Here is a 26,359-nt window from a genome sequence, read left to right as displayed (position 1 = left end):
CAACTCAAGAGTGAGTCATTTCTCTGACTGAGAACATAGAGGGCACAAGGACAAAAATCTCAGTTTGGGGAGAAGGCAAGAGCTCAACTGAATGAAGACAGTCACTCCGACTTGGACATCATTACTGTCGTATTAGGAAATGATTTGAGAGGGAGTTCAAAGTGTTTACTGTTAACTCCACTCACTTTTAAGGCAAATTAGGTGAAAAATATGCCACACAGTGTTCGGCGACGCACCTGCCTAATGACTGATTAAGGCAATTTTACTTCAGTGCTGCTGATGCTGACTAACAGCAAATTTGATGAATCACATTAGCATCCTGTGCGTTGTCCATTTAGATTGAAAGGCTTTGCGTGTATACACACTAAGACTAAGGGGAGAAGAACATTGGCAAGGTGAGAGTGAATTAGAGAGAGTAGGTAGAGAGTAAGACAGGAGGGTAAAGAAACCTCATGGTGTCATAGTTGGAAAGCAACAGAGGTGATGGCAGTGGGGGTAAAGACACCCTCTCTTTTACATCAATCTGACGCACAAGCGCTGACAGATCAGAATAAAAAAAAAACAAAAGAGAGACTGAAAAAAAAGAAGAAGAAGAAAAAAGAGACCACCTCCCCCTCCCGCTTGTGTCAACTGGAGCATTGGTGTGCTGACGTGGCCATGGAGAGCCAGCCTTCAACAGGGAGAAGGCACAGGAAAATAAACATTAATGACGGTAAATAGATAACGGCTCCAAAGGTTTGCTTACATATATGCTTTTTTTTTTCTTTGCCAATCTGAGCACCAATCTGTCTCTTCACTACTAAAAATGGTTAGATACAGGATAATAGTATGCAAGTGGATCTTAGCCCAGGTCCACTGAGGTAGTCTGCATTAGAAAACTTGGCAGAGGTTGTGTCGAAATGGTGGCAATAATCCAAGCAAACTGTCAGGTTTAATCAAATATATGAGTGAACTCTCAACTAGATTGGGAAAACAAAATGAAGAGGAGAAGATTTGCCACATAAAAGCTGGATAAAAGGAGAATCTACAAAAGCACAAACAAAGAGCGAAATATAAAATGGAGGCAAACATACAAGTGCACCTTAATAAATTGAATCATTTAATAGTTTATATCAATTTTGCTTAAAATAAACTTTATATTAAATCGATTTATTACAGGGTGATGTTTCAAAAGTTAGTCTGTTAGATAACTATTGATTACAGATAATTAAACCCACATTTTACACTGGTTAGAATTTGATTAGGTCGAGTAGATTTAAAAAACAAAAAATAAATAAGTTGCAATGTGACCATGTTGACCATACGTAATTATGGGGAAGTCTACTGACCTGACAGTTCACACACAGACCCTCAACACTGAGGGTAAGTGGCACAGCTATAACTGTGACTGTTCAGACTTTATTAATTGAAAATTAAGTGGAAGAAAAAAAGACTTGTAGAAAGTAGGCACACCTTCTACCAAGGTAATTGTGCACTCATTTCAATTTTTGGCTGATTGTCGATCTGTGAATAGTCTGACCTGTTAGGTCAGACTATTGAGAACTATGATGTATAAACATGGACTGGCAGGCTGGTCTGTGAGTCAGCTATCTCTCATGACAGAGTAAAATGCCCAGTGGCTGATTTCCAGATTTCCGCAGCATTAGAGAAGACTGGTTTCTCATGACAGTATCAGTCAAACTCAAATTTCCTAAAATTACTAACATTTATTGGTGCACTGTACACCAGATCCAACAATGGATGCTATTAAACCATTCTGTGTTTTCTTAACACCTCAGCAAATCCATAGCTTAATCGTCTTGAAGTCAAATAGTGATGCAATGATTCATGCAAAAGAAGCCCTGACCAAGTATTGGGTGTATAGACCATACACTACATTGCCTTTAACTTTTACAGGCTAAGGATGACTGTCATCAATTAGCATAAGATTCCATTATAACATTACGCAGCCGACTCCCCCAGCCTGCTTCTGTGAGCATCCAGCAACCACTGACACAGGCAGATGGATCAGGAGAAGAGAAAGAGAGGAAGCCACAGTCTGGGTGGATCTGTGAACTAGAGTATAACAGAGGAAATCATGCTGCAAACAACGGAAGAATTAAAAAAAGAACAGCTATTTTTTTCCCTCAGGTGTTCGTAAACTTTGATTTCCTAATTTGTGCAGCCGTCCACACAACTCACACAATCCCAGCATTGAGTGTTTTCAGGAAGGAAGGGCATCCGTAACCTTCATGCTTATGCTTATTACAGAACATCACACTCCGGTGCGGCTCTGAGCCAGACTAAACCAAAGCCAGGTAGAGGCCACAGCTGCTGGGGCGCCATTTTTTTTTTCCTCTTTCTCTCTCTCTCTTTTTTTTATATAGAAAATTATTTGACTGTGTTTAGGAAATAAGGATTTCAGCTGGGTTCCATCCTGGAGCAAAATGTTAACCCTCAAAACCTGGAGAGAAAGCAGTTGGCTTCAGTTATGCTGCTTTGCATATCCCAAAGCTGAAAATTGCAGCTTTATGAAAATCTTTTCTAATCCTGTCCTGTCCTGTGCAACTCTCTGCACTGAATGAACCCGGTGCACATACATGTTTATGTTCCTGTCCTTGGAGTTTGGTGGAGGAGATAAGGAATATGAAAAAAAGTGCAAATATGTCTGCTGCTTGGTTTGTGACAGTGATGCATGTCTCAATGATATAGCCGTGAATATATATATATATATATATATTTTTTTTTTTCTCAATCATTATAAAGAAATTAATTTCCAACTAAAATAAAGGGCTATCTATTCTTCTGCTTTGGAGTAAGCTCGTGAAGTCTGTTCAAAGATTTTAAATGTTAAAGAGGTAAAAACCAAGCACCGAATTGTTTAGAGGAGACACTATTGGTGTGGTTTGTCACCTTTTGTTTTAATCCAACATTATTGCCAGAAAATCTTACAGTCACAATAGTCCAGCAACATTTTTTTGTGCAAGTTTCAAAGCCAAGCCCCTTCTGAGGTTCTGAATATTATGCAGAGTTTCTGTCACAAACAAGCACAGACAAAAGCGGTCCCAATCAACTCTGGCGACAATATCTAAGCTTAAGTGTGTTGGGGTGATATCTGGAGGAAATCAGAAATAAAATGAAGAGCATTGACTCAAAAAAAAAAAAATGCTGATCCTTTTTTCCCTTACCCTCTGCGGATTTTGCCACCAACGATTTAGAAAAAGCATCTGGTCACTTTTTTCTTTAGAATTTAACAGATCTTTAATATGCCCAGGCTTTATAAAGTGTCTGTTTATCTAAAGGTCACTGAGAACAGTGAGACTTTATGAAATGAGACCGTTTTATTACCAGAAATTGCAAAGAGTTGGCCCACAGGTTTGATGTTAAAGTATTTCCAGCAAAAATGCTGAAAATACTTTTTAAAATGCCTTGCCTTCACAACCAATTTTTTACAGGTTTTAAACACAATAAAACGGCTTTTTAAATGGTGAAATAACTTTGGAACATACTGGCTCTCATACTGTTCTCATTTCAGACTGGCAGGCGTTCATTCATTTCTTGAAACAGGCATTCACACCTATTTCGGTCAGTAATTGACTAGCGTTCAGAGATGAGAACGGCAGATTTATTTGAATTTCTCTCTTTGAATCATTTCTCTCCTGGGATCTTTGTGTCTTTGTTCATTTAATCACAATTTTGCAGGAGAGAAAAAAAGAGCTTAAGATCTCTAAAGTCTACATCCTGGATGCTCAAAATTTAAACCAGAGAAACATCTCTGTATATTTAATAACAAGAGAGACTACAATAACACCATTGTCAGGATTAAAAATAATACTGCAAAACATTTTCATATCACTGGATCTTTTTTCTTATTTTACAATTATGCACTACTACCTTTAAAAATTGTAGTTGAGAAAAAGGCTGAAGGCTTTTGCAAGACACTGTAGCTATGATACCAAAGAAAATAAACTAGACAAAGCTTCCAAAGTCTCAATATAGTTGGCACACTATATATGCAATAAGTAAGATCATATTTGTTAAGAGGTTCCTAACCAAACAGCTTGCAATCTAGTTGACGGAAATTCTGTAAATCTTTTTGAGCATATTGCGAAAAAAAGACTTTAAAATTCCAGTTGAGCGAGACGGCGCTTTGTGCCCTCACCCAGAGATTGAATCATCCAAAGTGATGGTGAATCACCAGCTTTAAGCTTATCAGGTGGCAACAGATTCCAGTGATACAGCCTTTGGATTAGAAATCTTGAGGAAGAAAATGTAGAGCAAAAGGGGAGCACTTTGGCTAAAGTTAGAAGGACATGTCCACTCACAGCAAAGCTCCCCTTAAGGTAAGTTGAAAGGAAAAAAAAAAAAAACAGAGCAGAAGGAAGCTCTTTGGCAACTCTAATTAGTTTCCTCTCGCTAAAAGGTTCTGCCTTGAAGGCAGATACCAAGAAAAGCAAATGCCCTCTATAAACTGCCTATTTACAAGATTGTTCCGATTAAACAGGCTGTCATGCCCTATCACGTAGCAATTACGCACCTCCAGCTGCTAAAAATATGAGACTGAATACAAAAATTGAGGTTGAGATGGAACAAATCCTAAAAAACACGAGCAGAGAATCATTCTAAATTCATACCTCTATAATTCAACCCCATCTTTAAACACATTCTGTTAAACACTTCAGTGTTAAAGATAGACACACGTATTCATGCATAACAGATACATGCACAACAGTTACCAAAGTGCACAGAGATAAGCCTGTTGTGTTCACACAACAAACCAAACAAACCGCAGATGCACATTCATGCTAGCCTGCACTCACACACTCTCTCTCTCGCACACACACACACACACGCTCATCTTCCTCCCTCCTTGCACTGCAAGCGGTGAGTCATCCCTCTATTCGCGTCACAGAGAGATGAGTGCACCCTGTGACAGGCCAGTTAGTAGCAGTCACACTGATCTATGTGGCATCTCTTAGTTCCATGTTTCTCCTCTGATGGAAAAACTATGTATTCCAGCTCCCTATTAGGAAGTTTTACTCAGCTGATAATGGAGGGCTGGTGAGAGAGTTGAGTCAGATAAAAACTGGCAAACAGAGTCCCCTGATGTGAAAACGTTATACGACGGCATTCTGGCACTGTCATATCACCTTCTATCTCTCTTTTGTAGCTTTGTTGTCCAACCCTGGACACCTGGGGCCTGTTGTTTTATTGCTATTCATATAAACCAAAAGGTACTGTGGAAAAACAACATCTGTAGATTGTAAATGCTACTCTAAAAAATATAAATAAATAAAAATATTGGTTTCTTTGGCTATCACTGGCTGTTATTAACATCTTTATATCTTATTAAATGTAAACAAAAGTAAATGAAATTCTCAATTTCAAACAAAAACAGAGAAGAAACATTGAATATGAGCATAAGGAAATATCAATAAATGGCAGTAGATTTTGTGCTTCTAGTAATAAAGTAACAAAAGGCGTTTGGAGATCAATTCCTCCCCCAGGCAAACAGAGCATTGTACTAATTCACAATTACAGCTCCCAAACGCCACCTCCTACAACTAATCTAACTGTCCTGCATTCATGCTGTCAACAGCATGCAGGAGCTCCACTTTATTGTTCCCGTCACAAAGAAAGCTCAATCTCTAACTACAGTGGAAAAGAAAATTACTCCCATCAGTATAAATGTGCAATGCATTTAACTCAAACACTTCTGCTCCAGCTTCCCAATACTATAATTATACCATATGCCTTTTTTATTATTATTTTACATTATGATAGATTAGAAGCACAATGTAAATTTTACGTGCTGGGAAACTGAACAACTGTTGCAGCACAGAGTGAAGGGAAACTTTTACAGAGAAGTTTCTTTAGCATTTACGAGACTCTAGAATTAGACATGTAGGTTTTTATTTCTTAGGGTGTATTCACACCATCCTCATTTATTTCGCTTTAATTGAACTCTAGTTTATATCCTGAGATAATCTAGTTCATTTGCAGAAGTGTGAATGTACAATCAAAGTCGCAGGCAGGTCAAAAAAGTGAAACCTGGTCCTCCTAAAAATATAGGTCTTGGATAAGTGAATTTGATGCAGTCTGAATGAGTGTGTGAATGCAAGTGGACTGGAGACTTTTTAAAAGCAGGACACAGACTATAACAAAGCCTTCTGGGTAAATGAAACCAAATCACGCACACACGCGTGTCTAGTGCCAACAGAAGAAATGACTTGCGGTCTTTTACCAAAGACAAAGAAAAATCTGACAACCGCTAAAACCAGAAGCAGTTTTTTCCTTTACTTTGAAAAGAATGAAGTTGATCTCAAAGTTGTCTTCTGAGGTTTTTATACCATTTCTTTCAGTGGTTCTTGGTGGAGCGCCATCACATGCAAGAGTATAGACAGGTTTCTTAAAAGGCTTGGTTCGTTTTATGTGGTTTGCTTTTCGTGAAAGCAATCCATATCAATTGAAAATGTAGCAAACGTTGGAATCTTGGTTCTCAATCAAACGATTTACCATTGAAAACACCCTTAAAGAGCAACCAGAAAAGCAATTAAAAAACTCTCCCTTTCATTTATAAGTCTCCCATTTTTACATCAACAACTTTCCATCACATATTGAGGCTTCTTCAACGCATTTTTTGACCAGAGGTTGTTGGGAAGCACACAGGCGGTCTTCGTTCTGTCACTTGATCAATACAACATGCATATCAATAATAACACCTTTTTTCACTTAAGTATAAGAATCAGACATACATTCAAAGTGTCGAGGTTTAAACATACCAGCATATACGATGCTTAAAATAGTTTCTCACCCTTACCAAATGAAGCTATGTTGACAGCAACCAGCTTGCATTTCACAAGACATATTCAAGGTCAACACTCAATGAAGTAAGAACAAATGTTATTTTCTCTTAAACACCAGCAGTAGTGCCGTCTACTCATAAACTACTGATGAAACTATTCCTGCATGAAGACCAGTAATCAGATCAGTGGCAGCACTCTTTAGTGTTGAAAGTACCAATTGGCACACGATATTTGAGACGGCACACCAGGGCACTCCCGATGGGAGTTCCCATTTAGACAAGAAATATTATAGGGCTTTAATATCACCAGATATCACAGCACAAGCACTTCTTGATACACGTGTAGACTTGTAAAAAGACTGAAGTGTAAATTGTAAAAGAACTTAAATGTAATTCGTTAAAAATGCATTAATGTGTCATGCATGATTAACTCAGTATTTGAAAACATAATATAATTCCATTAAAATGTGTTGCATAATATTTTTTAAAGATGCACCATTTTCTCTAATGGCTCAAATCACAGGATGCAATTATCATAGTGTGCCAACTCAGAGCGGAGACTTTATTGCTGTTAAGATTTTAATTTCTGTAAAAGAAAAAAAAAACTGTCTTTAGCACAGCCTTTCTAAAAGGCGTACAATAATCCGTAAAATGATGACTTTAGGGCACACTGACTTGTAAAATAAAAATTGAGTAAAATTTTTTTTACCATATCAGCATATACGATGCTATATCAGATTAGTGTTTGACAATTTACCAAAAGCATATTGTTTTCCAACACATCTAAGTCAATGTATCAGAATCAGCTGTTAATTGTTGGAATTTTATCCAGTAATACATTTTTTGGGCATTATTTGCTTCCTCCAGGGGAGCAAGATTATTCAGATCATTTATCCATGTAATGCAGCCTGCTCTGCACAATCATACAGGCTTTAATGACAAACAGAGCAGAATTATCACTTTTCACATAATAGAAAATATAAAAGCTCTTAAAAGCAAATTAAGGAAGTACTGGAGGCTATACAAAATTCCTGCCAAGTAGGAAACATAAGATTTCAAAATTATTGCTGAAGCCTGTGTAGAATGATAAATTTTTATCGTTTTGAAAAAAAAAAAGAAAAGAGAAAACACAAAATAAGTAATTAACTCCACTCAACATTAGCTTGACGTCGACAGGGCCACGCCACTGTTGTATTTAGCATCTTCTCTCCTGTTACTGGATAAAGTACATGACTCATCATCGACATTTTGAAATTGCACGGAGGAATTAAGGAATGAAATTCACCCAGACATTTAATTTATGCTGAAGTCAATGTTCACAGAGATTATTCTGAACTAACTATTCAGAAGAACTCTGTTTCTTCTCGCATATTTTTTTGGTTACAGGTGTGCAATAAAAGGCTCAAATTTGCATTATAAATTTCCAAAGACAACTGGTCTCTTACCTGTGATACACTGAAACTGACCATCCTCTCGTCGTATAGTGAAGGCCTCACCTGGGTTTACCTGCACCAGGATTACCTACAAAGAAACAAGACAATTTGTTTACAAATACTGAAAAGTGTGATTTCTTCCCCACATTAATAAAATTAATCAAATCGGAGAATTCCCACCATGTTTGGTCTACAATTGCATCAATAGATGGCATGTAATTAGTAAAAATGTTATAATGCAGTCAGTGCATCAGACCAATAAGAGTAATGTAATTTCTTAATTTTCTGAAGTAATACCTGTCAAAGAACATTTCATCTTATTTTCATCTTTTATAAAGTAATGAAAAGAATATCAACAACTCTGTTATTAATGATTGGACAACTAATAAATCCCAAACAAAAAAAGTTGGACCTTATTGGTCTTAACTTCATCTCTCTTAAATGGGTGTTGAAGGTATTTTCAATCAAGTAACTGTTACATTCAGTTGTTATAAAAATGCATCTTTCATATAACTTAAAGAATACTTGTATCCAATGCCTTGAAATTGGTCTGTCCCTTTAAGAACTTCCACACCTCTATCATTAATTAAAGTGTTAAAAGCAGTATGACTGTCATATTTTCTTTACGTTTATTGTCAAAATTACTCACTATCCCTGAAAATTGTTATATTTGAACATAAATAATGTATATTTATCTGGTTATTAAATGTGAAAAAGTGCACTTTACAATGTATGCTGTTGGTTGTTTGTAGACTGAAAATGCTGGGAGTTCATAGATTCAAAGCATTTAGTAGGAGTGGAAGAAATATGATGATCACCGATAAGAAATTCTGCTTGCCAAGTCAGTAATGCACAGATATTTTTTTAAAATATGAGTAAATAAGTAAGTTGTACTTAAAATAAGGTCTGAAGACATTATTTAAGTATTTGAATGGATGTCAGGTAAAAGTTCAAAACATGCTTTGAAATGAAATCCTTAATATTCAGTTTGATTCACAGCTATATCCTCCATTAGGCACTACCAAACTACATTTTCTTTTGTTTTCCCTTTTAAAAAGAACAAATATAAAAATTATAATTAGTCAAATTGGAAATGAGAGATCTAACTTCAGATAAAACCAGAAATCAGCATTGTAAAGCTTAATTCGTACAAAAAGTCACAAAAAGCCAAGACACTGAACAAGGAAAATAAGTCACAAAATCTCAGCTCCACGCAGCTATAAACGTCATATCACTCTTCAGTCAAAGCTCCACCACATTCACTGTGAGAAACGAAACCATGCAGTTCGACTCAGCTTTTTATGGAAATATATACACGTATACATATATACATATATATACACATATATATATATACACATACATATATATACACATATATATACACATATACATATATATACATATAAAGATACAATTTTATTAGACATAACCATTTTGATTAAGCATAAAAATACATCCACAAAAGATATCCTTCAATTAGCTTTTCTTTGAAAAGTCATGTATATGCATAACAAGGTTTTTGTTGCCTGGCGCTGTGTGTGGGCGCTCGTTGGTACCTCACTCTTGTGGAAGTCGCGGTCATTGAATCTACACTCCTCTGGCAAAGGGCTTTGTCTGTAGTTGTCTTCAAACACTGAAATCATCAGGACCTCCATCTCTGACACTGCTCCCATTCATGTGTTCAGGGATGATAGGAAGGAGCCTTTTGACTGCCACACACTGAGTCTCATACGGTCATACAAACCCACACAAAGCAGCGTCAGCAGTGTGTGTAGTGCGATGGTGGGGATGGTGGGAGGGGCGAGGAAGTCTAATTCAATCAGAGTCTGAGCGCTTCATTCAGGAACATGTGTGTGATTGTTGTTTGCATTAATTACTACAATATAAAAGCAACAAAAAATTAAAACTGACCTAATTTTAATTTTAGTTAAAATCAAGTTTTAAAAAAGGAGAAAGATTTTGTATTTATATTTATATATGTACATTAAAAAAATCTTACAGCTACTTACTGTTCCCCGCATTGCTTTCCTTCATTCAAGCGTCACTATTCACGCTGTCAAAGACAGGAAAATATTCTTCAGGGTCTACTAGACCCCCCAGAACTTCACCCGGGGATCACATGACCTACGACGCTAACGCTTCTGGCCAAGCTCATCTTTTGCGATCTTCAATTTCATCCACTCCTGGTATTCGGTCCAGGAAGAGACCAAAAAAAACCTGGGGGCTCGGTTTCCTGCGTTGGATGAAGCCCTTTATGTAAAGCGTAGCATGAAACTCATGGTTGCTCAGCTTGGCTCAGCTGCATCTGCTCCAACCGCGGCACTCGCTGCAGCAGCCTCCCTGCTGCAAGTATCCACAGCAACCCTTTCAACAATCCACAACGACGTCTTTACCAAAACGGATTGAGGAACCTTATCAGTGCTGGCCACTCTTCGGAAGAGGAAGAGACGTCAAGATGAGCCCAAGAGGAGAGGATGAAGAATGAGAAAGACTTTTCACTTTGCTATTCTGTTTCCTTCTTTGCCTCTTTCACAGACTACGCGCCAGCTCAGCTAATGCCTGCTGTGCTCCTTAATGTGCCTCATTTCAATTGCATTCCATCAGGGTGTGATCACAGCACTGCTGAGCTGGTAAAGGTATAAGGGGTCCATGGCGTGGGGAGTCCTTTGTTCTGTCTTTTTCACAACAACAGCAGCAATTGCGTGACAGAGCTGAGCAACCCACGGAGCTTCTGAGGCTGAAATATATGACTACGCTATAGTCCCTCTGCCTCGCTCTCTCTTGACTCTCCCTCCCCCTCACACTCCTCCCTGGCTTGCGCTCGCTCTCCCTCATTCACAGAGCGGCATGGTTACATCCTCCTAACGCTCCGGATCAATACAGAGTCAAGGTGGAGTTGCAGAACTCTGCTGCTTGTGACAGCTGCAGCCTTGAGTTTCTCCAACGTCTTTAAAGATCGTAAAGCAGCACGCTCTCCGTCAAAACAAAGGAGTTATTTGGATAGTTACGGCACATGCAGCTTGAAAGTGCTTAGTTCCTCAACATCTACCCTCATTTACTGTGAATGGACTGGATCTTAAAGCGACAGTGTTGATCACCTGATCAGTGTTTGTGAAGTTGGCACATACCCTGCGTCAATGATAAGAAAGATGCATGAAAATGTTCAACAAATTAAAATCCTTTTGTTTCACTTCTGAGACAACATATAATATTTATTTATGCAATTACAGAAAAGAAAAGCGAGAAATAGAAACCCATAAGTAGTAGCGCTTTCAAGGTAAAAGGACCTCGGGGAAATATGGTCGGATTAATTATGAAAGAGGAATGTTAACAGTTTACACAGCAGACCCATTCACAAGTGTTCAATACGTTTACAATCTAATGTAAAAAATAATCTCAGAATTTACTTCTTACATTGCTTTGTACCAACACCCTTTAACAGACCACTAAATCACCTAGTATCTTAGGTGATAAACTAAACCAAAGAGGTGTCACTTTATATTTACAAAACATTAATCATTTAAGAAAACAAAAAGTGAGCAAATTAATCATAGATTAATTTGGTAATTTAAATTCTAGTTGCAATTCCTCAAACCAAGTCTAAATAAACTATATATACTTATATTTATGTTCTTTGTAAAATCTAAAGTCTCCATTCTACCTTTTACCACATTCTTTAACTGCATGAGCCAAAACATTTTAGGGTAACTTGATGTGCTGCTGGAAGATTGCATTAGACTGCTTGTGCAGCAAAGATGGTATAAATGTGTCCTCAAAATAAATGAATGAATAAATAAATAAACATTTAAAATAGAATATAGAAATGTACAATCACAAGCAGAATTAACACTTCATGCCTACGCCTACTTATACCTTTGTCACAATTTAATCCCTGACAGGTGTGCTCCTTCACCTTCTAATGTGTTCTGTGACAAACCACCAGCACTTTTAGAACAGCTATAAGGAGATGAGCTTTATTTACACACAGGTGGACTAAATCCATAAATGGTGACCTTTGATGACAAATCCCTGACAAAACAAATATAAACACTTTTCAGATTTTTACTTGCGACCAACCGACCGAACGACCGACCAACCGACCGACCGACCGACCGAACAACCAACCGAACAAGAAAAGAAAAAAAAAAGACAGCAAATAATTTATATCTTCACAGATAGGGGAAGTTCCTCTTCAGATAAATGCAGCTGGCAAACACAAACTAACCGTTTACAGCCCCTTTCAAGCTGGGACAAAATTGCCAACAAAGTACCACTTCTACTTGAACTTTTTATTACTATTTTCCAAAATGATGAATTAACTGGTACAGAAAATAGGCTACGATACTGCAAAGCTAATTTCACAAGATTTACACAGACAACCAAGCGCTGAGATTCAGACTCATGAACACATTCAAAGAAAAATATTTTCTTTGACTTGGAATGGAAAAGGTCTAGCCATAAACATTTAGATTGCATTATCCAAAGGCTAATTTTTCTTCTCCACACTGCAGAGATTTGCAAGTATAACCTTTATGCAAAGAGTGTGAGGATCAGTTAACACACATTGTCATCCAGGTGGCCTCTTCTGTGTTTTATTACCCCTGGGGATGGGCCTGCTCTCTGCTCATGACAGTTAGCTCTGACGTTTCTCAGCCACTGGTGACTCAGAGTTCGGGTTTCTCACTATTTGTTCCTCCTAATTGTTTATTGTGCGTTGATGCAGCATAGCAGCTGGGTAGACAGGAAACGAGAGCCAAATGACACAGGGAAAATCCTGCCAGGGTCGGAACTAGCCAGGAACCGACGCAATCTCCCTGCAGCTGATGGCGTATACTTACGTGTGCAGGGATGATTCAAAGCAATTTGACAATCCTTAACCCTGCAGGATCCCCTGGAAGTGTTATACATGGGAACAGGTAGAAAATTTTGGGAAAAAATCTGTAGTAGTTGGTCCAACCATTTGATATTTTTTAAAATTAATACAAAGTATGAATTTGACACAGCATTATGTAATTTTTTTTTTCACGTGGTAACATTATTTACATATTTAGTCAAAGCTAAAATAAAGATGTAATAAAATAAAGTGTGGGTGATAAGGAGCTAAACATTTTATCTCAATTTTGTGGCACATTGTGATAACGTTGGGCGAAAAGAGCAATTTATTACTTCTTCTTTAGGTAGCTATACGAGTGTGACTCCAACTCCCGCAATTATAGCCCCACAAACAGAAGTACTCCTCTGGAAAATTATTCCCAATTGTAACGCGCTTCTTTAGCATACCAGTAACGTAATGAAGTGAGATTCACATAGTGAAAGTGCAAACAGGTCCTGCATTTAATCACATTTTTAAACTTATTTTTTTATTGATCCTCTTATTGAAAATGGATGGGGAAAATGGTAAAAACAATCCTGACAATACAGATAGTTTAAGGTGGATTTTTAATATTAATTGGAATTTATCCTTATAACAATAAATCCAAACTATCATAAGAAGTTTATCATGATGTATAATAATTGATATGATAAATGCCCACCCTTGAGTGCAATAAGAAAATACTTTGGTGTTTTCTGAAGAAAGAAGATGCTCAGTGATACTATTAACAGTATCAGTAAGCTTCCGTTAATATTTTCAATGGAGGCATGTCGACTGTTCATTCAGGTTGCTATTATTGAACAAGGACAAAGACATCAATAAATATTTAGAAGGTGGATTGTTTTACCGCAAAGGTGCTCAGTTTTACGCTTCTGAGCTTTTAACCTCTGAGTCCCGGGTTGCAAGATTTAAAAAAAAATTTGGCAGCCTTTTGAAAATCTGAGTCAAGGTAAGTCAATCTAATAACTTAAGAGAATCTGAGCTTTGTCTCTGATTCAGCAGTGTGCTAAAGGGATATTTTGCAGGGTTTTTGGCATGTAGACAAGCACAGATCAGCTCTGTTTCCAGATCCATAAAACTTGGACCTCTAAGCACTATTGGAAAAGCTGGACTAGATTATTTCACAATCAATAGAGACTCTTTGAATCATCTTTATTTTCTAATAAAATGCAATGGTAATAAAAAAGTAGGAGTTTGGCATTTGAATAGGAAATAGTTAAGAAATATGGAACTACTTTATAACTCTATTTTAATAAGAAAATAAAACTTGGAAAATTGTTCTTTATTTTTCAATATGAAAATGTTTTTATTCCAGTGTTCTCTAACAACTCAAATACCAAAATGATCAAACCTGACGTATGGAACATAAATAGTTAATGTTAACATGCCTACGTGTCCTTGAGCCCTATATATTACAATTTGTAAGGTGCGTACTTACCTCATTTAAGTGCACCTTGTGAACCAATCAACTACTAAAGTTGGAATATTTTGGCACCGATTGAGTTTGAGTTACAACATGCTGGTGAGGATAGTGCTGAAAGATACAGGCTTTGCTGAATCAAAGCCTGTTCACTTTGATTCGCCAGGTTTGGTGAGGCATTTTCTTGGCAATCAAAAAATATGACCTGGCTGTGTATTTGTGAATTTTTGACACAAACAAGCTGCATTAAGCATTTCACCACCTTTACAGAGCTTGGCTGTAGTGTCCAAACATTCCTTTTTCACAGCAGCTAAGCTGATATGGTTTGCTTTGCCGACTTAAACAAGGTGCCCTAAACCCTGCTGAGTCACAAATTATTCTCCTACTTGCAACAGTTGACAAACAGTGGGCTCACCCCCGCCATTGCAGATGATTCAGAGACCTACCAGGAGACAAGAAGAGTGGGTTGCATATTTGTCACAACATCTCAAGCCCTCTGGTCACTTGTAAAGGGAACGCGTCCAGGGTTCTGTCTTGTCTGTCTGGTTACCACATACAAGGCCGGTGCTAAATACGGCTAAATTAAGAGTCAGGTCTCACTATCCCACTGTAACATTAGCCCACACATAATGGTAGCCACAAGCAGAGTAAACATTTATGACTATGTTCTTTGCCTAGTTCAAGTCACGATATGTTGCGTTTACTCACAACTGAACAAAAAAAATTTATTATACATACACACACACACACACACACATATACATATATATATATATATATATATATATATATACATACATATATATATACATACATACATATATACACACACATACACACATACACACACATACATATATGGTCGTAAATGTCACCTCATTTTGTGCAGATTTTGTTTAAATTAAGAAGGTGCCAAAGTTAATTAATATCCCATTTGAGTATTGTCATCCATCAATTAGAGTCTATTTGAAAGGACTTTTGAACAGATTCTGTTTGATAAGAAGCCAACAAAATGAGGTAATACAAATGTGTTACATGTTTTCAGGTGGTAAACAAAGTCCTAATATACACCAAAAGAGGAGAACAAAAAAAAACAAGCATAAAAGTTTTAAAACATTAAATCTAGGCACTAACAACTTAGAGTAATGAATAAAATGGGAGAAAATATACATATCCATCAGCACAGCCAACCGCTAAGTGCTAAAGCCATTAGTGAGGCTTAAACATTGACAGAAGCAGATTCATCTGTTACCTATTTAGCTCCAAACCAAAACGGCAAGAGCAGGAAAAACCAAAGGGGGGGTGGAAGGAAGCAGTGATTCATCCTGTAGGCAAAGTCATTTCTTAAAAGGAATCATCTCAGGTAATGACCTCAAGACAAAAGCTACCTTTCTGACTCAGAATAATTGGTCCAATGGAGCATTAATATCAAAGCCAAAGACGTGGATTAAAAAAACAACAACAACAACAACAAAACACAAGTACAAAGAATATTCTGTCCTTCCTGCTTCTCTAACTGAAAGGTCAGAAACCAAGGGGGTCAGCTATCGCAGTGAATTCACTTCACTGTCACCACCGTCTTGCCTCATTCCGTCAGGACCCAGACCCCTCCTGTAATCCCTGCTCCTCACTCTCCAGCCGTCATGATATTTACGCACCTTATCAGACAAACAGCACGCCTACGTTATATTTAATTCCCAGGGGAAAAAAATGGCTGAAAGGTCAAACAGAAACATTACAAATGTCTATTTTTTATTATTCTCTTGCCTAGTAAAATATTAAGGTCTGGCAATACTGACAAAATTTTACATATTCAGTTTATGTGAATATGTAAAATTACTAATGATTATTATGACTATAATAGGGTTATCAATATAGCTCTTTTATGTTGAAAACATAAGTTAATTGCCACACAAGTCATTTTTTCTACAAAATCTTTACTGTTGAGATAAAAAACATGCATTATTTGTTTTCAGTAGCTAAACTGACTACTTATAGTTAGGGTCTTAATTTATTATGACATCAAAGCAGAAAGACTAACACTTTTTTGTCCTTATAGTACAATTCACAAATCCTATGTTTTCCTAATACCAGGAAAAGATTAAACTTCTGTATGATTGCTAAATATTGTTATGGCAATACTGATTATAATTAACAAATAATACTAGGGATGCACTGATTGTAGATTTCTGGTCGATCACCGATCTTTAAATACTTGACGAGCCGATTACTGAGGTTTTTTCTGAAAAGTCGTTAAACACAGCCATGCTAAGTTGGCAACAGTGGGGTGACTACTGTTGACTGCACCATGCAGTTAATGTGCAGCATCTGGTAAGCAGCCCTGTCAGGCAACCCTCTTTCACAGCAGAGCAAAAAGAGACCATGGATGATTTTCAAACCTTTCCAGAGGTATATAAAAATCAGTGAATAAAATTGCTTTTTGTCGTGCCAGTATCATTCAATCGCAGATCTCCCAAAATTATGAAAATTGGAGCTCATTTATCAGTGTATCCATATTTTACTCAGCCCTCTCTTTGATCATCACAAACACCCTACACCTCACAATGAGTTTCAGCATCCCATTGAGTATAATCTACAGTATCTAAACAGACCTAAGCAACTAGAAAACTGTATTTTGACATTTTCTCCTGCTCCACCTTACAACCGTATAAAGTCCAGAGTCTTTTCTCTTTTAGTCCAGCTTTAGACAATGCAATAACATCAACTGTGAACAAAGGCTTGGAATATTAAAAGTCACAATAAGAAAGTGACGTTTACGAGATACTTTATTTAACGGTATAAAATACAGATGTGTCAAGTGAAAACCAAAGACCAACAATACAGAACTTAAAACCTTGATGTGTGACTCATATGGTGCTCTTAAAGTAGGACACCGTAAAACAGGATGTTGTATACTTTATTAGGCTGTCTTAAGTATCGATTTCAGCATCACCAGTGGGATAAGTAAACCCTGCCTGCAAACCTGTTGCAACCATGAGCAAACTGAACATACAAGTGTCGGTTAAAAAAAGAAAAAGAAAAAACGTTCGTATGGCAATAGGTCTAAACGATTCCTTTTCCTTTTTTCATATGTCACTACTAGGGGTGTAGCGATACAATAATCTCACAATATGATACAATATGATATACGATATTCTGGTAGGACACAGTCAAGATGTGCTCCTTTTTTTAACAGTCTACAGCTGGACAAAATGAATCAAAGATGCAGTGAGAAAATTGGTTTCTGTCATTTAATTAATGTGGATTTGACATAAAACTCAAAGTTTCCACAATGATCTGGGAGCTGAGTGTAATTGCACTTATGTTTTTCTTTTGGACATACTGTGACTACATTTTAGAGTAAAAAAGTCTTTTGGACTACAGGAAAAAAGCTTTTCTACCTTGGCTCCCAGAGTTCTTTCTGGGTGAAAAAAAATATATATATCTCAAGCTAAAATATCGATCAGTGTATGTCAGAATGTTTTTTTTGGGTGAGTGCTTTTATTTTTCAACACACAATTTAATTTGATAATTTTGGAGGTGACTAGACATCTATGGTCACAAGATTATAAATGAAAAATGCATTATATGAATCATGTCTATATCTGAAATCTTTTATGCAGTAAAATAAATGGGTGCAGATTAATAAAGATGTGAGAAGAAGCTATCAGCTAGCATCAAGCTTTTTTTAATCTGATGCTGTTTTATCAACATCAGATTAAATATTTTGTGTGTGCTAATACTCTTCCTTACCTGTCTCATGCAAGCACAATAGGCTACCTAATTAATCTTTTTCACAGTTTGCAGCAAAAATATCTTCAGAAACATGAATTCAGCAGATGTCAAAACTGATGATTCACCAAGTCACATGGTCTCTGCATAACATCTGCCAAGATGTGCTCCTTTTTTTAAATCCAGGAAAGTGCCATGTCACATGACTGTAATATTATGAATACAAAATGAAAGACGCCAAGCTGTATGAATGAATCATTTGCAACCCTTTAATCTGATTTATAAATTAATAAAGTCTGTTTTATGCTGCATGATCAACCAACCGATTGGTGTATCGTTTATAGTTTTGTAACAATAATAAGTGAGCATATGAACGAAGAATGAAAAAGCTATCAAATATACATGCAGGTTATTAAGAACTATACTGAAGTATATTTGAGAATCTAGTTTTTTGTTTGTTTTTACAACTAATTGCCCAACCCAGTTGCTCAGTTACAAATTACACTCAATAACCACTGAAGAGTGCCTACTGTAACCAGGTAACCATATATAAATAAATAAACTGTGTCTTAACAGAAACTACCACTTTACATAGTCAGTAATTATCAATCAAACATATGTACTTATAGTGCTACATTACAACTAATGGCATAATTTATCTGTCTGATATCAGGCCCTGAGTTTCAAGGGCTTGATATCAGGCCATTCTTTTTTTTATGAACTAATATGAACTGAACTGATAGACAAGTTCAGTTTTCTAATCTAAGTATTATTAATAGTATGCAGTATTAATCGTGTAAGGCAGAGCTCTAAGCAGCTTTGTTGTAGATTAGATTATTTCTTTCTTGAGGCAAATACCTTGATAATTAAAGTTAAAAAGAAATGCAAAATAAAGAGTTTTGAGAGCCAGTTTACAGGATTTAATGAATGCACCATGACCCGCTGAATGTAATATTTTTAAAACTATGCAGTTCAAAACTAAAGGCTTTTGGTTCCAAAGGTTTTAAGTAGGAAGGCAACTTGGAAATGTCTGTCCTATTCTAAAGCAAAGATGAAAATGTCTAATTTGAATGGAAACTACTGACCTAGAAAATGCAGACCAAAATATCTGGCCCTGACGTCATTTCAAAGAAAAACACATACATTATGCTGCCCAAAAGGTTGCTCCACATGTCACTCTCCACTTTTCACTGTAATAGGTGTGCTGGTAGAGTTACAACCTCCTCAATAGTATATACTTTATGTAAGAAAGAAAAATCTGTATTTTCCACTCGGATTCAAATGATAAATGTTTATAAATGCATTTAAAATTAGGACTAGATTTAAATTATTTTTCACTATTAATCAAAAACAAAAGAATTTGATAATTTCCATGAATATAGAAAAACATAATATGCAACTATTTGGGATGCATCGATTTATCTGTCAGCCGATTTCCTTTATTTTGGGAGACAGGCAATCGGCTGATATTTACTTGTGAAACGGATCTTATCCGCCAATCTTATGTACCTCAGCATAGCTCTAAAAATTAACCACTGTCCTCTTCTGCTTTTCGTTGAGAGGTTTGACTGATAGGCCAGCCCACCAGGTCGTGTCTGCGCATTTCCAGTTAACAATGGTCACCCCTCTATTACTCTTTCCAACCTTTAATAAATTTTCCACTGATAGCGCTCTGTTTTATGAATCTCAGTACCAACTCACCGGCTTTCCTGTCCTTGCTGAAGAAAAGTATTCCCACAGCATGATGCTGTCACCACCATACGTCTCTGTGAGACTGGGGTGTTTTCAAAAGCCATTTGCAGTGTTCATTCAGACCAGAGGTAAAATTGTACGCCAGAAGATTACTAATTAGGGGACTTCTCTATTTTATTCATATGTTTTAGAACAAAGGGGATTGAATGCATAAGCAAATCTTAAACCATATTTTTTTCCCCTTGTACTTAAGAATTAGGCACTAATTTGTGTTTGATCCGTCACAAAAATATACATAAAAGGCATTCAAATTTATGGTTTTAAAGTGACAGTATGTAAAATAGCTCAATTATTTTGCAAGGTACAAAGACGATAACATGTAATAGTTTTATAGCTTTATACTAGATCTTTCTAAACGTATGTAAAATTAACCTGATACTGATGATACTGAAAATGGTGATGAAAAAGAGAAAAGAAAAACTGGCATAATTTGTATTTTAGCTGTGTCTGAAAATCTCCGAGTAGCAGCAGTGATAATGATGACAGTCAGGAAGCGGCAACAGCATTTTATTCCTTTAGCTCTCATAAAACTGAGTAAACACACACAAGGGGCATGTTCAGGCAATCAGGAAACCTTTGGGAGAGAGGTGGTAAGGTAACTGAATTCACAGAGAACACCTCCCTCCCAAATGAACAAAACGAGCAAAATTCGATCTCCAAGTGAACAAAGCCTTATTCAGGTGTGGGTTTTTCCACAGTGGAAAATGACTGAGGCTGTGTGGAAAGGCAGTTTTATGTGGCAGTGGTGATATCATCAAGCCTTGCCAGGAGTAAGACTGAGGAAATGACTGAAAGATCACTGTGGGGTCATTGCTATCCTCAGGAAATCAGAAAAACAAAACAAAACAAAAACAAAGCAAATGAAACAAGTGACAATCGAAATGACAAGAAATCACTCAGGATTGTCAGGATAGCTTAATCTCACGCTGATACTGACAGGGCATGATGGGAGATAACCAGTATTATGTACATATATGGCAAAACCGTAATCAAAACTGAGAGAGATGCGGTTCATTAGCAGGGTGCAGCTGCTGCCTATGAACTCCGTTCAGTGAGCAACTGATGAGGACAACAAATCCATTTGGTTTGTTTCAGTTCTTAGTTGAGTAAAAACACAACCTGTTAAACGTGTTAAAAAGCTTAAAAAAAAAAAAAGGATTTAATAAAAAGGAAGATCAAAATGTTTTTATAACACTTTTTATTAATGCATTTTTTTTATTTTACTAATCAAAAATCTTTGATTATTTAATTAAATCATCACCCAAATGTTGTCAAATAAATAATGTTAAGGTAATTAATGAATAGCTTTCAGGATAATTCAAACGACATTTTTCTACTGTCAATAAACAGTGCGACATGCAAGGTTTCAAACACTTGTGTGTTTTCTTAATGACACACAAGCCCCTGCAGGTTTATTCAAACAACCAAATATCACATCACTGATTCCCTGCAACGCTCAACAAATTTTGCACTTTTTTTGCCCCTGGTGTAACCACTTCAGGAGCTAAATATAAAACAATGAGGAATGGTTAACAAGAAAGAAAATTTATCGTTCTTCTTTCACAGTTCACCAGTTGCCAACTTGAACATAAAAAAAAAAAATTCTCACAAATGTAACTCCAATGCATTGTCCTACCAGCAAACAGAAAGATTTCAAAATCATAGGAGCCAAAGTGTTAAGCACAGTGGCAACATCATCATGCTGACTGAGAAGGAATTGCAGAAAGTAGATGGTATAATGAAAGAGGAAGATCGCCTCTAAATTCTTCAAATTCACTTCCAGTGTTTCCTCTGGGGATTTCTAAGGCTTGTTCTGTATTCATCTTATATGACCTGTATTTATATCTCTCTTAATTTATGTATCTGTGTTTTTTATCCCTCTCTCTCTTTATGATATTTTATTCATTTCACCACCGTGCAAGAAAATGTGACTCAGAGGGTGTGAAGTACATGCTATTGTCCAGATTTTGTCAAGTTTGGCCTTTCATAAGACAGTGCTGAAATCAAAGATAGAAACAAGAAGAAGCAGAAATGGGTAACAATGTGATATGGTATTAGGAGAATAAGCTGATAAGAGATTTCATTTACAGTTCATCAACTGGGAACACATACAATAACTACATCCAGTGATCTTCTCATCAGCAGGGTGTCACCCTTTGATAATGGTAGGGGAAACATTGACCTCAAATTAACAGCCAATTAAATAAAACACAATTATCCAAAAACAACTAAATTGGTTTTCACATGGCTAAACTGAAAAACATTAATTTTGTAAAAATTTCCCCAACTAAATCAATGTAAAATATATGGACTATCCTTGAAATTATCCCTGATAGTTGAATAATAGTTTTACAAGCATCGACTGATCACAGATCTCCCAAAATTAAGAAAATTGGGGCCGATTTATCAGTGCTCCCCTACTCAGAACTTTTTTAATGGGCAATTTTTGGAAAAGTGGTTTTCCAAAATAAAACTACAGCTCTAAATGCCAGCCATTTGGATATGAGAGCAACTGAAAGCAGAGAGCTAATGAGTGAGCACAGAGATGTATGTCTACCTGCTGGGGACCTTCTCCGTTGACCATGGTTGGGGGTGGTGGTGAGGCCAGGATTGGGAGTTCAGGGCTAAGAAGCTGGCCAGACTCCAGAGGTGGCGTGCGGTCTGCCATGTCTCCCTCATTCACACCACTGAAGAGGTACTGCTGCAACAAACAAGATAATCATCAATGGGAGAGTGAATAGTCAGAGACAAAGGTTTGGGTGTCAGTCTTGAAAATTATTTGGAATGTGCTGCTAAGAATTTTTACTCAGATCATGTAAAGGTTAGTTTAGTGAATCACTGATATCAGTGACAAACTTCTGCAGTCACTGTTTATTTATTTTTTTTAATTTTCTACTCTTCTCTGAACAGAGTTAAGAATTTTATTTAAATTTCTTACTGATTTCTTGCAAAGGGTGTTTACCACATCCAGTGATGTGCAACAAAAACTAGTTGGTCAAACAGGTTAAAAGTAGGCATAGGAGATATACCTTAAGAAAATCTGTTTTTTCATACCAATTACAGTCTTAATTGGTTTTATTTTTCTCACTTTTCTTTACTAAAATAAAATTACAGATGACAGAAAATATTTTCCTAAACTTTTTATCCCATCTGGGTGTTGACCAGACATGACCAAGACCAAATAAATACAAGTTGCAAAACAAGTTTGTAAAACAAGATGGTAGGCCCTAGACAGGAAACGCAACAAATATATTAGTGGAAAACAATAAAAACAATTAAATATTCATAAAGTATAATATTCAGTATTAATTGACAAAACTGAGTTGATATGAACCCCTTTGGACACAAAAAAGTATGCCATTTTTAATTGTACAGTTTTTATAAAAGAAATGGATGACAAATAGTCACTTTTTTAGTATAAAATAGAACCATCTTGTACTGGATAATTTGTACTGAGCATTTGCCAATTTGTATCACCAGATTCCAACATGCACTGACAACCGATGAGCAAAAGTAATGTTTGTAGTGCTCTGTAAAAAAAAAAAGCCAACTAGTAAAAATGAGCAGTTCATAAATGAACAGAAGAAATAGCTCCCTTCCTCTCTGTTAGGTGAGAAGTATTTGACTAATAAGAAATTTATTTTTAACCATTTCTTTCACCATTTTGGGGCCTTATTTCTGCATTTAAACTATTCCAATGACAGCTCAACATCAACTAATCAATAAAGGTCTTAAAAAGTTAATTTTTGTGTGAGTTTCATTTAATTCATGACGAAAAGCAAGCAGATATAAAAATCGAACATCAGAATTAAATAAGGGCAAATGGAAAACTGTTCACCCCCTCATTTCAAGAGAAGTTTCCAAGTATCTTCCCCACCCACAGCTGAGTCAAGCACTTAATACTGCCCAATGTCTTCTCACACTCTTTAAATGACAAACACTAGAGCAAAGGCTTACAGTGGAGCCACAGTGTCTATAGTGGTAAAGAAAAAAATAGGCTTATTGAATCAAAGTATAAAAATGTTCTACAGTCAAATCTGTAAAACTTCAGACTAAATCCTCACAGGGAATCATGTAAGAAAACACTTATACATTAAATACTCCGTCAAACAAATAAACACAATCGTCATCATAGAACAGTGGCATGTGTCCTTGAACCTAATTGGACTCCAGCGCATGCGTCTCTAAACCTCAGGGTGATCTGGCTTATCTGTTCGATTAGCCCCTCCCCTCCTTATGCTTAAACAACACAGTCAGTTTGCAGTCAGATGGTGAATGAAACAGATTTAAGGGAACTATTCATACAAGTGTGGACTGACATGAGATTAACACAGTATTATGAGCAGATTTCAAGATAAACTGCAGACAGGGCAGTTCCTCCTGAGGTTGAACTCTGGTTCCAATCTGCTAGGATTAACCTTCTGCAAATATTAGACTGTTTGTTCATACCAGGCCACAAACTTTTTATGTAAACAGAAATGCTAAATCTGCAGTTTGTTTGTAAAAAAAAAAAAGAAAGAAATAAAAAATAATAAAAAAAAGTTGCACAATATGATTACATTTTAGTGAAATTCTAACCTATTATCACTCTGTTTATTTGACAGTTATATAAGATGATACACCAGACTATTTCCTGTCTTTCCCTCAAGGCTATCTTTCTGGAAAAAATAAAATAAAATAATCTATGAACCTTTACACCACCCTCTAATAAAAGCGAGACGAAAACACCAGCTGACTCAAACGTTGCATTCTTATTGTGGCTATGATACACTAAAACCAAAGTTCAGCCCTTCCTGTCACAGCGCACAGCACACATAACTCCTGTAGCCGAACTGTGGTGACATCTGTGTTGCCCTGATTACATACATCTTTTTTTTTGTTGTTCACAAAAACACCAGCTGCCTTTCGGTTACGGTTACATTTTCAGTCGACACCTTGAACCTACAGATGTAGAGGATACTTTTTTAAAGCTCGATCTCTATTTAGTATGAACTGGGACCAAGCCAAAATAAAATTATTTTCTGGTTAGTACGTCTTTAAGACAAACATATGCAAACAAAGTTCAATCAGAGGTAATACATTTTATAGCACTCACAACCAAATGAGATAAATCAGAAACCAATACATATGGAAACAACTCAATGCTTTCAGACAAGCAAGTTGTGAAGACTTGCTGAGGTTTAAAGAGAGCGTCTGAAAATTTAAATGGACTTTAAACATGGTGTGGTTGTTGGTACCAGATGGGGTGGTCTGAAAGTTTCTGAAACGTGTGAATCTACTTCTGGGATTTTTACGCAAAAACATATTTCCAGTTACCCAAGAATTGTCCAGAAAAAAGAGAAAATGAGTGAGTTGCAGTTGTGTAGACAACCTTGAGACAACAGGGCAACAGGAGTTTTCACAATTGTTTGGGGCATATTTTCTTGGAACATGTTGCTCCTGTTTAGGATTTTTTTAAACCATCACAGCCTTCCTGAGTACTTCAGCATCTCCATAAGGGCTGCACAGTATTAGTCTATCCAACTACTGGGGAAAATGCATTTTAAAGTTGCTTTTGCCAATGAAACAACTTGTTTTTTCCAAATACCTTTACCTTGAAAAGCATTTCACTGCAGTAAACAAATATAATTCTATATATTTGATATTGTATAGTCTTTCAAGTCCTATACAATAAATGCATTGTGTAGTACTTGAATGATTACCCATTAGCCAGTGTACAGGAATATTGAGATAAAAATAAACTTGCAAAGGGTTGAATATAGAGTTATGAGTTATTAGACATTTACTTTATCCACTAAAAGACAGAAAATTAATCAAAACTTATATGTAGAAAGTTTTGTGGGAATCCCTTTAATGAGTTTTGGAATGAATCAGTTTTTGTGATTTTGGGTCACTAATTACACACATACTTAAACATAAATCGAGGGACGAAGTATATCCAACAATGTAACTGTTTTGAATATGACCATCACACAAACTTGCCTAATGGTTCATTTAATATTCTAACAAATCAGTTTTTTTTTAGATGCTGTGATAATCAAAAGGAGAGGGGGAAATGTGCATTAATCATAACTACACCCCCCCTGCAAAAGCATCTTTTTATTTGATTTAGCGGATCCCAATACAACTGCGCCAGACTGGCGACTTGTTCAGGGTGTACTCCACCTCTCGCCCGGAATGTTAGAAGAAGACAGGCACCAGCACCCCTATATAAGGATGTGACCCTACCAGAATTTGTGATCAATTTCTTTGAATTCATGTGAAAAACATATATGACCATTTTTTCCAAAGTTTTGGTCCAACAAAGTTTGATTTATTCAAACACAAGTTCAATTAGCCAATTAAATTTAATGTCTTAGATT

The 26,359-nt window shown here is 36.4% G+C and overlaps 1 protein-coding gene across 6 annotated transcripts in view; it reads right to left on the bottom strand.

The window, feature by feature from the left end:
• Positions 1-26,359, bottom strand: part of fndc3a (fibronectin type III domain containing 3A) — a 56,046-nt gene that overhangs the window by 24,813 nt on the left and 4,874 nt on the right. For 2 of the 6 annotated variants that reach the window (XM_055027731.1, XM_055027733.1), the window contains exons 3-4: positions 22,555-22,698; positions 8,230-8,305 (exon numbers count right to left, since the gene is read on the bottom strand). In XM_055027731.1, the coding sequence (XP_054883706.1) occupies positions 8,230-8,305; positions 22,555-22,665 (187 nt within the window). In that variant the 5' untranslated portion in view covers positions 22,666-22,698. Of the gene's footprint in view, positions 1-8,229; positions 8,306-8,514; positions 8,606-9,776; positions 10,072-10,229; positions 10,973-22,554; positions 22,699-26,359 lie in introns of those variants that run through there. The other 4 variants (XM_055027734.1, XM_055027735.1, XM_055027737.1 and 1 more) reach the window with 4 other exon arrangements.

Source organism: Poeciliopsis prolifica, unplaced genomic scaffold (genome assembly GCF_027474105.1).
Source record: "Poeciliopsis prolifica strain line A6 unplaced genomic scaffold, Auburn_PproV2 SCAFFOLD004, whole genome shotgun sequence".
NCBI classification, from domain to species: Eukaryota; Metazoa; Chordata; class Actinopteri; order Cyprinodontiformes; family Poeciliidae; genus Poeciliopsis; species Poeciliopsis prolifica.
Note: the sequence above shows the minus strand (reverse complement) of the source record. Positions and strands in the feature narration are given on the sequence as shown.